Raw genomic sequence first — 13,592 nt, forward strand, 5'->3', positions numbered from 1 at the left:
TTTAAGAAACACTTTTTGGGTGTCCAGAACGAATTACCGAAGTTTCTATTCATTCTTATGGGAAAATTTGTATCGGGATACGAGCTTTTCAGGTTAAGAGTAAAGTGATGGAACCAATTAAACTCGTAACCCGAGGTTCCACTGTATACTCAAGTTCAGTGAAACAGGAAATACCTTCTATCCTAATGTGTACCATACAGACAAGTATTGAGACACCTGACTTTTCCAGCCATATGTGCTTCTTCCCCAAACTGTTACCACAACGTTGTTTGTTTAAACACTGACCTCAACCTGAACACTACATTGTATTTAGCAAACATTAGGCTAAGGATTATGTTGTGAAAGCCTGAAAGCCTTCATTGTGAATTTTCATATCTACTTCAGAGGCCATGATGTACACTTTATTGCTGAAACCTCTCCTTGTGTGTGTGTGTGTCTGTGTGTGTGTGTGTGTGTGTGTGTGTGTGTGTGTGTGTGTGTGTGTGCCATTTCGCACTGCCATGTGGTAAAAGATTATTTAGAGAGATAATGAGGTGACAAACAGGAAAAGGTGTCTTTTTTCCAGGCTGTCAGGATTTTGAAAACAGATCTGATTAATATAAGAGTCAGATGAATAAACAAGATAATTGTAAGGCACTCTGGTAGGGTGTCCAATGCCCTGAATATACTTGTGTATACTTATATTGACTATTTTTAAGGGCAAAAACTCTAAAATAAACTGATCAGGAAATTGTAAAACAGACATGTTCCTCCTTGGCCGGAAACAGTTTCCGGTTTGACAGATTTACACCAGGGTTTAAGATTAGCCACTTTCTCATATGTGGAAGGGTGAACTTAAACATGCCCTTTATCGAGTGTGTATCTACTTTTAAATGTGAGAAAAATGAGGAACTGTCTACAAAATACCTGTAATGCAGTGGAGGGCCGTGCATTTGGTACCTGGGCCTTTAGTGAGGACTTACATGACTTAATCCACCCCTTAATACCACCACCAATTATTGAAACCATCAATACTATACAAAAACGTGATATAACAACACGTGGATTTACACAGAGAGAGGAATTTTACATATGGAGGCTGAATACTATTTCACTAAATCAAAAAACCCAGTTAAGACTCCAAACCTCTACACTACAACCACAACTGTGCACCTACAACATCTTGAGCAGTTCAGAATCAATATTTGTCTAATAACATGGCAAAAACATTAAATATGTAAATAAAATACAACCTACTCACCAGAGATACAGACTCATAATTTGCAGCGCTCCTCAGAGGCTGTAATGCAGTGGTAGCGCTCGTATTCACTGGTCTGGAAGTGAACAAAAAAGCTGAGAAAAGCTAGCTAGCTTCAGGGTTGGCGATCTCCTCACCATGTCTAGCTTTTTTTGAAAATTTATTTTCAAGTATGTCCGAGACCAAATCAATTTCTCTTCCTCCGTCAGCCATTGTGTTCGTAAAAAAGTCTAACTCAGATGTATTAATGTGTGCAGAGCTACAGACGTGTTTTACCAGTCGAACTTGGCTATAACAGTTTCCCTCTGACCAACCAATCAGAGGATGGAAAAATGCTGATGCTATTCTGGGCCAGCTAGCTGCACTGTGAATTTGAAATCTGATTGGTTAAAGAAACAGACACAATACTTATAATGTCTAATGTCACTGTGGTGGTGTACAGAGGCCAAATTACAAATTATGAGTGTTATCAACCTGTCTGTAAGTAGTCAACTTAAACTTAGCCTGTCTGCTAGTACTGATAGGATTTACCATGTAACTAGTCATAGTAACCAACAACTTAGCAAACACCTGCTATGAAGCTGCTATGTTCCTTTAGCCGTGGTGGACAAAGTACACAAACCTTGTACTTGAGTTAAATTAGTGATCAAAACCAGTTTAATACAGTATACAGTAAGACATTATAGATGACCAATCATCCTGGTATTGTTTGTGTTGTGAATCAGATGGTCAATTTGCCAAGAATACCACAGATCCTTCTAAAGTGGAACAAAAATTAAGTGTGGTTTAGGAAAATCAAGCACAGTAAGATTCCCTGTTAGGCTTGGCCAGTGAAACGAGTGGAATAAAAATGCACTGCTTTGATTGATACAAAGGAAGACATGGAAACTTCCTCTTGGATAAAGAATCCCAAGTAACCACAATTCCCCTGTCCTACTATGAAAATCACCTATCAATACATTCTATAAATTCACTGGATCATGTTTCTGAGGTTAAAGGAGATTTAGGAAAAAGTTTATTTATTTCAGTAATTCAATACTAACAGTGAAACTCGTATATTAAGATTCATCACACACAGACTGATATATTTCAAGTGTTTATTTCCATTAATTTTGATGATTATGGCTCACATATAATCAAAACCCAAAATTTATTTTGACAGAAAAATTGAATATTACTTAGGACCAATTTAAAAAAAAAAAAATTGTAAAAAGGATTTTTTTAACACATAAATGTTGGACTACTGAAAAGTATGGAAATGTACAGAACTCAATACTCGGTCATTGCTCCCTTTGCATGAATTACTGCAGTGGCATGGAGGCGATCGGTCTGTGACGCTGCTGACTTGGTTTGGAAGCCCAGGTTGTTCTGATAGCGGCCTTCAGCTCTTCTATGTTGTTGGGTCTGGTGTCTCATAGCTTCCTCTTTACAATATCCTATAAATTCTCCATGGGGTTCAGGTTGGGAGAGTTTGCTGGCCAATCAAGCACATGGATACCATGGTCCTTAAACCAGGTATTAGTACTTTTGGCAGTGTGGGCAGGTGCCAAGTCTTGTTGGAATTTAAAATCAGAATCTCCATAAAGCTGGTCAGCAGAGGGAAGCATGAAGTGTAGTTCAGTTCAGTCTCAGGTGATTCCGGGGTTCAGTCAGCATGAAAAATTAAGGTTGTAGGGCATATTATGATGGAGCTGGATTTGTACACAGGTTTGGGTTTCCTTGTTTAAGTTCCTCAAGTTCGTCCTATACAATTATGTGCCTTAAAATTGGTGGTAACAGTCCAGGGAGGAATCTGATATGGCTGGAAAAGTCAGATGTCCCAAAACTTGTCTGTATGGTATACATTAGAATAGACGATATTACCTGTTCCACCGACATATAATCTTATAATCATATAAAGTATAATCTTATTTTTTTCTTTAAAAGAAGTGAACTGCATGTGTTTTCTTTGCAAAGTTACTTATCATCAACTAAGACAGAATGCATTTATTTGAAAGCAAGAATAATAATAATAATAAAAAAAGTCAGATATGAAAAAAGGAATCAAACAAATAAACTTTAAGAAAATATTACAACGCTTATGAAAAAATGCTAGTAATATAGAAACACTAATGGCTGTAGCTAATATAAAATGACACACAGTGAAGTGAAATAATTTGGAATGTGTTTTTGCTCTACTGGTTTACAGTCCATTTCTCTTCACAGAGATTTAAATGGAAATGGTTTTCTCACATATGTAAAATATCTTGGCACTGCATGTATTATCGTTCCATGTGTTAAGGTCATCATCCACTGGTCTTCTATTTTCAGGACTGTAACCAGTTTCAACACAATGTTCATCTCCAGTAAAATTGTTTGGCTCTTGAATCCACCAGAAACTGAAAACACACACGAAGGATCAGCACATTTAAGCTCTTCAGAGAAAAAGTTAATCACGAGCAAATCACTGAATTTAATGAGATGACTGAGTTCTTACGTAGTTTTCAGTGGTGTACCGTCCACCCATTTCCACAAGCCCTCTGTGTTTTGTTTACTCAAACCAATCCAAGCTGATTTTGATTTTCTAAACGTCTCAATGAATTCCTGTTCAGGTAAATTAATAATGCATCCAATCACAGTTATAAGAATTTAGAAATATGAGTTCCATATGATGTTCTCTAACTGTCTCACCTGTTCTTCTCTGCTTGTTATGATCACGAGGTTTGCATTTTTCTTTGCGCAGTCGTCTCTGCTCTGAGTCCAGTTCTTGTGCTCAGTAGACATGTGGTAAATACTGAACCCGAAGCGGACCCACCCCATCCTGATATCCTCAGCTGTACCTACAAGAAATTAGCATTTGTTCATTCAGAGTGAACTGCATTTATGCAGAGTCGAAACATATGTACAGATGTAAGGTGTTGTTTTTTTTATTTATTTTTTATTTTAAATGCTCCCGATTGTTAAATATGTTTTTTCCTCTGGATTTTTATTTGTTGGAAGACCTCATTAAAGATATAATAATTCTGACATTTAATTTGTTATTTCTTTCGATACAATTTCGGTACAGTCAGAAGAGAAGATTCTTATGAATCTGAAGTATTATTGCGTATTTTGCAAACATTAGGCTAAGGATTATGTTGTAAAATTCAGCTTAGTAACCACAATCACTAGAAAGTTAGCGAATGTTATAAAACATTAATCTGACCTATTTCATGTAAACTATCTGCGATGTTCTGTGAAAGGTTTTTCTTTATCTTCCAGATTAGCAATGAATAATTACACATTTTGAACTTTTCACCCAGGTGTAAATGTTTTCTCTCAATTAAAAAAAAATGTAATGACTAACTAAAGTTGAAAAGCCTTTCCTGGAGTTCATCTTTCTCTCTCTGGAGCTGGCCTCTCACTTCACCCAGTCTGGTGTCGTTGCTCTGGAACTTCTCAGTAACTGTAAATTCACCAACATATTCATGAATAATTAGAATTAATAACTAAGACAAAGCTGATAAAAATGTATTGTATCTTTTACTCAAACCCTGCATCATATAAATAATATAACCAAGTCTTAAATTTATCACGGATAAGTCGAACACTGACACGTAAACATGCATTAAACACTTTTAACACTCTTTAGTCTTTAAAAGCTGAACCTACAGTGCAGTCTTAAAACGATGTTGAGAGTCGCCTGAAGAAGACACATCAGACCCAGACACAGTGCAGTCAGTCTGAACGCTCCTAAAAAAAAATGCCAAAGCAAGTGAGCATAATTAATGATTACAAGTGTGTGTGTGTGTGTGTGTGTGTGTGTGTGTGTGTATTTGTGTGTGCAAATTCTTACCTCTGTATTGAGCATCTCTCACACAGGCTTTTACCACTCGCTCCATGTTCTCATACTTACAGTCTTTATTGTGAATTCCCATTTCAACTTGAGGAGCTGTGATGTACACTCCAATGATGAAACGTCTCCTTATGTGTGTGTGTGTGTGTGTGTGTGTGTGTGTGTGTGTGTGTGTGTGTGTGTGTGTGCACGCTATTTCTGCACTGCCATGTAGTTGGTTAACTTTTTTTTTTTTTTTTTCTTTAGCCATAATGCTGTGACTCACAGGAAAAGCGTAATGTTTCCAAGTAGTGCACTGGATTTCCTCTTCACACAGAGCGCTGTGGCAGAGGTACTCAGGACACATAACAGCCAAGTAACCTTGGGGCACACACTTCCTTCTTGTCACATCATTGGTCATCATTACTTTTACAAGTGTTTGTTGTAACCCAAACCTAAAGCAAGTCAGCAGCTGAGGTTCTTGTTGTCCCAGACCACCAGCCAGTGGGCAGTGATCCCATTGGGAACCATGATCCAATCAAGTGTGGCCAATTCTGGTTCCCTTCTGAGAGTGGTGTATTGGTTAACCGACTATATCCCAGACATGACCAATTCCCAGACCCAGACAAAAGGCCCAACACGTGATGGTCTGCCCTGCTGAGTTCCACACTGAGGCCGACCGAGAGGCCTCCCTCGTAAAGCTACCATTTGATCTCAACACTGCAACCTTCCAACTCCTTCTCTTGCCTGACGCTGACTGCACAGCCTACCAATCAGGACAATGGTGTTTCCTTAAAGCTTCCTTGAACCTGATTTCGATACTTGCTGTGCAAAGCCTCATTTATCATCAGACGTACTGTATTTGTTTACAGGTCTCACCATCCGCTTGCCTCAGACTATTGAAAACTCTTTATGATTCTGTTAAAGACAGACATTAGCTGCTGGAAAAAATGAAACCTTTCGAATTATAGGAGGTGATAGAGTGAGTAAACAGGAAGTCTCTTTTAGAGGTCTCACCTTTACTTTTGGGGCAACTTAAAGGCTAATGTTCCGCTTAGACTGAAAAAACACTCATCCGCCCAAATCAAACCATGAGCAGCAACTAACCAACAGTCTGCTTATCTTATAGACGGATCTGACGAGTTAAACCCTAAAAAAAAGTTTAGTTCAAGAAAGAAACAGCAAACAGAAAGTGTCTGAAGAGGACATGCTTCAGCAAGATATCAAATTGCAGACATAAAGCAGCATCTGCAAAATGCAAAGCACCTGAAGCAAATTTCAGAATTAAAGAAGCAATTAGAGGAGTTCCAAAGAAACTACTCTGAGAATATCGCTCATTCAAGAGAAGAGACATCCCTGTCAGGTCTAAACCTTAACCAGTCCAGCAAGATGTCTATGGGCAGCTTTTACTAGCAGTGTAGATGACCAACCGGATGGACATGATGTGCTTGATCAGGGTTAAACTGACTGCAGCAGAAATTCCAATCTTGACACCAACACACATTTGATATATTTGATGCCAGTTGCACTCAAGGAAATTCTGTTAGCTTCAAGTCAACATTTTATGGTTGGAAAGCAGTAGTTAAATCCTTGGAAGTAAAAAAAAAAAAAAAAAAAAAAAAACAGCAAATCTGACAGGATCTAGTCATTTTTTAGGTTCCTAGGTTTTTTATTGTTTTTTTTCTGTGATTCCATCTGTTGTGACTTTCCATTCACCATGCTTTAAAAAAAACTTCTTTCTCATCATTTCAGTGCCAATATTATTGTCAGAAAGAGTAAGACAAGTACATTACATCTATCTGTAGCTATGACTATTTTAAAAGTGTATAGAGTTACAATATACACTACAGTATCTGCACAAGCATTTGTGGACACCTGAAAATAGGATGTGCTGCTTGAACATCCCATTCCACATTTAGTCTCCATTTACTGTGATAACAACCTCAACCCTTGTGAGAAGATGTTCCACTAGATTCTGTGGAGATTTGTGTGAAACTCATTCAGCTACAATGGTGTTAGTAAAGTCAGGTACTGATGTAGGTGAGATGTGAAAGCCTGGTGTTCAGTCAGCATAAAAAAAATTCAGGGCCGGTCAGGGCCAGCAAAGTCTTCTCTGCTGGCCTAAACACTATTATAAGCACTGTCCTACATTTACAACCTGAATTCTAATAATTGTTTCATTATATTGTATTATTTTATTGCCAGCAGGTTATTCTCTTCATTTCATATTATTTCTCTTGGCTGCACTGCTTCCAGTACGTGTATGTAGATGTTAGATTTTTTGTCCAATGCCATGTCAATCTAATCTGCCCAGGGCCTTCACAATCAGTAGTGCTGGCCCATGTACCTTAGACAATATTAGCATTGTGTCTGTTTCTTTAACCATCAGATTTCATATTCGCCTCACAGGGCAGCTAGCTGGCCCAGAATAGTGTCAGCATTTTTCCGTCCTCTGATTGGTTGGTCGGTCAACCCCGAAGCTAGCTAGCTTGTCTCAGCAAAGGGTTTGTTCTCCACTTCCAGATCAGTGAATATGAGCGGTACCACTAGATTACAGACTCTGAGGAGCGCTGTAATGTTTTGGTCATGTTATTAGACAAATATTGATTCTGAACTGCTCCAGATGTTGTAGGTGCACAGTTGAGGTTGTAGTGTAGAGGTTTAGAGTCTAAACTGGGTTTCTTGCTTTAGTAAAATTGTTTTCACCCCCATATGTGAAATGTCTCTCTCGCTGTAATGCCACATGTTGTTATATTACGTTTTTGTATAGTATTGATGGTTTCTATAATTGCGACGTGATAGTGGTGGTATTAAGAGGTGGATTAAGTCCCAGGTACCAAATGCACGGCCCGCCACTGATTAGACCCCATTTGGGTAATACAGATGTGTATATAAATGTGTGTGTGTTTTAAATATAATACTCTAAAGATATGACCTACTTAACTGTTTTATTTATTTCAGCAAACTTTAACAAACATCTTCATTACTTCCTTCATTAATTGATTAAAAATTTTTGAAGCTGAATATTAAACAGTAAAGAATCCATATCACTTCCTGGTTAGCGGCTAACGCTATCGATTCTTTATTGTATTTCCGGTACGGAGCGAGTCGCCACAGTGACACTGCGCTAACTCTAGTTTCTTTTTTAGACCTCTGGCATTGTTGTGTATGTTTTCAAGTTTAATAATAACTTTTTAAAATGTGCTCAAAGTGCGAGGCGGAGACTAAACAAACCTAAACAAAAGTCATGGTCCGCCACTTAAAACGTTCCTGAGGAAACTCAGCTTTTAACTATTTTCCGTAAAATGAAACTTAAGTACCGTAAGTTCGTTCAAAGACTTTGCTTAATCATCTCAGTTCATGTGAAAAGACTCTAATGTTAATCCTAACACACCGATTTATTATTAGAATGATATTAATGAGTCAAACACTGATTGATTTCTATTGCAATTATCATGAGCCAAAAACCTTCCTTTCAACTACTTGCTTTTCAAAAACTCACACAAGTGAGGACACGGGTGTTGTGGCGAGGTCGAGTCTGCAGATTCTTCCATCATTTATTCCTCACAAAATGTCTGCTTGTTGTTGAACTGATGCTGAACTGTATGTTGTAAGTAGTACCCTGATTGGTGGTCTGGTGTGAGTTACGTTTTTTATCCACTCATAAATAAACAGGAACGACTGATCTATCCTCTCAACTAAGACATCAAATGCATTTATTTAAAAGAAGAATAAAAGAAAAAAAACCTCCATACAGAATCAGACATGGAAAAATACAAGTCAAAACACCTTCAAGAAAATATAACAACGCTTATGAAAAATGCTAGTAATACACAAACACTAATGGATGTAGCTAATAAAAAAATGACACACTGAATTGAAAGCATTTGCAATGTGTTTTTGCTCTACTGGTCTACAATCCATTTCTCTTTACAGAGATTTAAATGGAAATGGTTTTCTCACATATGTAAAATATCTTGGCACTGCATGTATTATCGTTCCATGTGTTAAGGACATCAACCACTGGTCTTCCATCTTTGGGACGGTAACCAGTTTCAACACAATTTTCATCTCCATTATGATTGTTTGGCTCTTGAGTCCACCAGAAACTGAAAACACACATAAAGGATCAGCACATTTAAGCTCTTCAGAGAAAAAGTTAATCACGAGCAGATCAATGAGTTCAATGAGATGACTAAGTTCTTACGGAGTTTGCAGTGGTGTACCGTCCACCCATTTCCACAAGTCCACCGTGTTTTCTTTACTCAAACCAATCCAAGCCGATTTTCCTCTTCTAAACAACTCAATGAAATCCTGTTCAGGTAGATTCATTTATAATGCACAGTTTAACATCACTATTCCATCAAAATGTTTTTCTCTTTCTGTCTCACCTGTTCTTCTCTGCTCGTTATGATCACGAGGTTTGCACTTTTCTTAATGCAATCGTCTTGGCTCTGAGTCCAGGTCTTGTTCTCCTTAGACATGAAGTAAAGACTGGACCTGAAGGAGACCCACCCCATCCTGAGATCTCCAGCTGTTCTTAGAAGAGATTAGGATTTGTTCTTTTAGACCTGATGAAATTCCATGAAAACGTCTACAGTAGGTAAGGTTACCTCTATGTAGCCAATCAGGTCTGTGAAAAAGGAAGTTTATCGTATGCTACGTATTTTAGTCTTAAGTTTAAATCTAAGTGCTTCAAAGCTAATAAAGATCAGGCATTACATTATGATCACCTGCCTGATATTGTGTTGGACCTCTTTTGCTGCTAAAGCAGTCCTGACCCATCGAACATCAACAACATTAACTTCTTCAGCAGTTTGAGCTATAGGAGCTCGTCTGTTGGATCGGACCAAACGGACCAGCCTTCGCTCCCCACCTGCATCAATGATCCTCAGCTGTCGCCGGATCACCACTGTTCCTTCTGACCACGGCAGACCACGAACAACCCACAAGAGCTGCAGTTTTGGAGATGCTCTGATCCAGACGTCTAGACGTCACAATTAGTCAAATTCGTCCATTTTTCCTGCTTCTAACATCAACTTTAAGGACAAAATGTTTACTTGCTGCCAAATAAATAAATCCACCCACTAACAGGAGCCATGATGAAGAGCTCATTAGTGATCTTCACTTCACCACTCATAATGTTATAACATCATAATGTTATGCCTGATCAGTGTGTGTTGTTGAAATCATCAGCCAGGTTTAATAGCAACTAAGCAAATGTCATTTATTTCATTACAATTAGTAATGAGGTTCACTAGCATTTGTTTTTTTATTTTTAGTTGTATATACATTAATTCTATCACAAATAAAAATAAAAATGAAATGAAATCACTGACCAAAGTTGGAATATTTTCTCTGGAGTTGATCTTTCTCCTGCTGTAGCTGATCTCTCACTTTACCCAGGCTGAGGTAGTTGATGTCTAACTGTCTTTTCTCCTCAATAAGTACATTGTATTTGGCCAGCGTGTAATTTTCACAGTCCATGAAGAACTGCTCCGTATGTTTCTGAGAAAGAACTGAACCAACAGAATTATCATATTAATCTGAGTGATTAGAGGGAAGTACATGTTACCCTATAGAAGACGATGCAGTCTGAGACACTGTGCCTTACAGACTGAATTTAAGTGCTAATTATCAGCAAATTATCAGGTAAGAAAAAATAAACATAAAGTGGCTGATGGAAAATGTAGTCTGTGTTAAATTGCGTTTCTAAAATTTCACTCCCCCTACTGGTGGAATATGGTACTATGTAGGTATTTTCTATGTAGGAGATGCAACCTGAGGGAGGTTGTAGACTGTAAGGTGTTGGCAGGGGACAGTGTAGCTAGACAGAATAGGATGGTGGTCTGTAGGATGGCTTTAGAGGTAAAAAAAAAATTTTAAATTAGAGGAGGCGAGTGAAGACTGAAAAAAGGATAATGTTGTGGAGACTGAAGGAGGAAGACTGTAGTATGTGATTCAGAAAAGAGGTCAGACAGGGGCTCGGTGGTGGTGAAGAGGTGCTGGATGATTGGGCAACTACTGCAGAAGTGATTAGTGAGACAGCTAGAAAGGTACTTGGTGTGACATCTGGAAATAGGAAGGAAGACAAAGAGATGTGGTGGTGGAATGAGGAAGTGCAGGAGAGCGTCAGAAGAAAGAGCTGGTACCGATCTTTAAGAATAAGGGAGATGTGCAGACCTGCAGTAACTACAGGGGAATAAAGTTGATCAGTCACACCATGAAGTTATGGGAAAGAGTAGTGGAAGCCAGGCTGAGAGAAGAGGTGACCATCTGTGAGCAACAGTATGGTTTCATGCCGAGGAAGAGCAACACAGATGCATTATTTGCTTGGAGAATGTTGATGGAGAAGTATAGAGAAGGTCAGAAGGAGTTGCATTGTGTGTTTGTGGATTTAGAGAAAGCGTATGACAGGGTGAAGAGAGGAGTTGTGGTATTGTATGAGGAAGTCTGGTGTGTCAGAGAAGTATGTGAGGGTGGTGCAGGACATGTATGAGGACAGTGTGACAGCAGTGAAGTGTGCAGTAGGAACGACAGACTGGTTCAAGGGGGAGGTTGGGCTGCATCAAGGATCGGCCCTGAGCCCTTTGCTGTATCCTGATGGACAGGTTGACGGACGAGGTCAGACAGACGTTTCCGTGGACTATAATGTTTATGAATGATATTGTTATTTGTAGTAAGAGTAGGGTGCAGGTTGAGAAGAGCCCGGAGAGGTGGAGGTACACGCTGGAGAGAAGGGGAATGAAAGTCAGTAGGAGTAAGACAGAGTACATGTGTGTGAATGAGAGGGAGGGCAGTGGAGTGGTGCGGTTGCAGGGAGAAGAGGAGGAGAAGGTGGAGGAGTTCAGGTACCTGGGGTCAACAGTGCAAAGTAATGGAGAGTGTGTTAGAGAAGTGAAGAAAAGAGTGCAGGCAGGGTGGAGTGGGTGGAGAAGAGTGATAGCAGGAGTGATTTGTGATAGAAGAGTATCTGTGAGAGTGAAAGGGAAAGTTTATAGGACTGTGGTGAGACCTGAGATGTTGTATGGATTAGAGACAGTGGCATTGAGTAAAAGACAGGAGGTGGAGCTGGAGGTAGCAGAGCTGAAGATGTTGAGGTTTTCGTTGGGAGTAACGAGGATAGACAGGATTAGAAATGAGTTTATTAGAGGGACAGCGCATGTAGGACGTTTTGGAGACAAGGTGAGGGAGGTGTGATTGAGATGGTTTGGACATGTGCAGAGGAGGGACATGAGGTATATCAGTTGGAGAATGCTGAGGATGGAGACACCAGGAAGGAGGAAAAGAGGAAGACCAATGAGGAGGTTTATGGATGTGGTGAGGGAAGACATGCAGATAGTTGGTTTGAAAGAGGCAGATGTAGATCTGCTGTGGCGCCCCCTAATGGGAGCACCCGAAAGAAGAAGAAGAAGACTGGTGGAAAACGCTACTCCAGCTAACAATGGTCAAATTTAAAATCGATGCCATAGATTTTTTTCACATAAATTTTGAGGTTAGAGCAGGTCGAAAAGCAGCAAGAGTATAACACCAAATGTACTGTATAACGTGTCATAATACACATATAAAAAGTTACAAACTTAATTTAAAAGCATTTGTTATTTTGTGATGATGATAAACAGCAGCAGTTGTAACCTGCGACTTACGGTACAGCCTCAGGACGACGTTAAGAGTCGCCTGAACGATACACATTAGACCGATGGACACTCCAGCCAGCCTGAATGCTCCTGAAATTCAAAAACACATCATCAAGATAGGATTCAAAGTGATACCATGTGATACTAAATGTTGTATCTTCTTATATTTTATTATAAACACTATATAGTATCGGATATACACCAGATTTTCCCGGCAGTATTCGATTTGGTAGCATGAAATGTTCCCTTTGCCTGACCTCAGAGACACAAACTCGTTTCAGCATGACAATTCCCCTGTGCACAAAGCCAGCTCCATGAAGATCTGCATCAGAACCTGACTTACTAACGCCATTGTGGCTGAATGAGCACAAATCTTCACAAAATCTCTTTCATCTTCAGTAGATTTTATTATAAGAGCAAACGGGGAAGCGTACCAATCAAGTTTCCACCAACAGCATCATGAAACATGAAGATGTTCCTTCACCTTCTTTATTTAAAAGTTTGCATAGAAATGACAAAACACACACTTCAATCTGGAAGACTTTTCCCAGACGCCCCTGCCTTCCATTATCCACATTAGAGTATAATTCCAATCCTTACCTCTATACTGAGCGTCTCTTCCAGGTGAGGGAGGTGTTTTCTTCTCCCTCTGTACATTCTGGTAGTTAGATTGTTCACGCTGAACTCTCATATCCAGATGTAAAGCCATGGATCAGTCCGACTTGATGGATTGTCAGTGTAAAATGAACAGTCAGTGCATCATGAGCATCTGTCCTCACTACATGTAGTGTCACACCGTTACACCATCATCCCAAAAGCAGGAACCGAGAACCATGAAGCAACTGCTGGAAGGAAGTAGAGTTTCTTCACCAAGAAGAATCGTTTTTTTCATGAAAATGTCATTTGGGTAGTTTATATCATTTCA

General features: G+C 39.2%; 2 protein-coding genes across 4 annotated transcripts; both read right to left on the reverse strand.

The window, feature by feature from the left end:
* Positions 1 to 2,320: 2,320 nt before the first annotated feature.
* On the reverse strand, positions 2,321 to 6,331 carry LOC124381135 (C-type lectin domain family 4 member M-like). 3 transcript variants are annotated; one of them, XM_046842534.1, is made up of 6 exons: positions 5,052 to 6,331; positions 4,868 to 4,948; positions 4,563 to 4,661; positions 3,908 to 4,056; positions 3,714 to 3,820; positions 2,321 to 3,615 (listed from the first exon to the last, which is right to left on the reverse strand). In XM_046842534.1, the coding sequence occupies exons 1-6, from the start codon at positions 5,452 to 5,454 to the stop codon at positions 3,447 to 3,449; spliced, it is 1,008 nt and encodes a 335-aa protein (XP_046698490.1). In that variant the 5' UTR covers positions 5,455 to 6,331; the 3' UTR covers positions 2,321 to 3,446. The 3 variants fall into 3 exon arrangements, with proteins under 3 accessions (XP_046698490.1, XP_046698492.1, XP_046698491.1); XM_046842536.1 differs by having other exon boundaries at positions 6,048 to 6,329; XM_046842535.1 differs by having other exon boundaries at positions 5,317 to 6,329.
* A 2,398-nt stretch (positions 6,332 to 8,729) lies between these two features.
* On the reverse strand, positions 8,730 to 13,446 carry LOC124381138 (CD209 antigen-like protein 2). The gene is made up of 6 exons (XM_046842540.1): positions 13,268 to 13,446; positions 12,677 to 12,757; positions 10,370 to 10,549; positions 9,422 to 9,564; positions 9,238 to 9,344; positions 8,730 to 9,139 (listed from the first exon to the last, which is right to left on the reverse strand). The coding sequence occupies exons 1-6, from the start codon at positions 13,374 to 13,376 to the stop codon at positions 8,971 to 8,973; spliced, it is 789 nt and encodes a 262-aa protein (XP_046698496.1). The 5' UTR covers positions 13,377 to 13,446; the 3' UTR covers positions 8,730 to 8,970.
* Between the last annotated feature and the right edge of the window lie 146 nt (positions 13,447 to 13,592).

This window comes from Silurus meridionalis, chromosome 28 (assembly GCF_014805685.1).
Source record: "Silurus meridionalis isolate SWU-2019-XX chromosome 28, ASM1480568v1, whole genome shotgun sequence".
In the NCBI taxonomy this organism is placed as follows: domain Eukaryota; kingdom Metazoa; phylum Chordata; class Actinopteri; order Siluriformes; family Siluridae; genus Silurus; species Silurus meridionalis.

Coding starts and splice junctions, on each gene's coding strand:
- LOC124381135 (XM_046842534.1), bottom strand. CDS start 5,454: ATGATGACCAATGATGTGACAAGAAGGAAGTGTGTGCCCCAAGGTTAC. Junction 4,949..5,051: donor GAGAGATGCTCAATACAGAG/GTAAGAATTTGC, acceptor ATTTTTTTTTAG/GAGCGTTCAGACTGACTGCA. Junction 4,057..4,562: donor GGAAAGGCTTTTCAACTTTA/GTTAGTCATTAC, acceptor AATTTCTTGTAG/GTACAGCTGAGGATATCAGG.
- LOC124381138 (XM_046842540.1), bottom strand. CDS start 13,376: ATGGCTTTACATCTGGATATGAGAGTTCAGCGTGAACAATCTAACTAC. Junction 10,550..12,676: donor CGTCGTCCTGAGGCTGTACC/GTAAGTCGCAGG, acceptor CTGTTGGTTCAG/TTCTTTCTCAGAAACATACG. Junction 9,565..10,369: donor GAGAAAATATTCCAACTTTG/GTCAGTGATTTC, acceptor TTCTAAGAACAG/CTGGAGATCTCAGGATGGGG.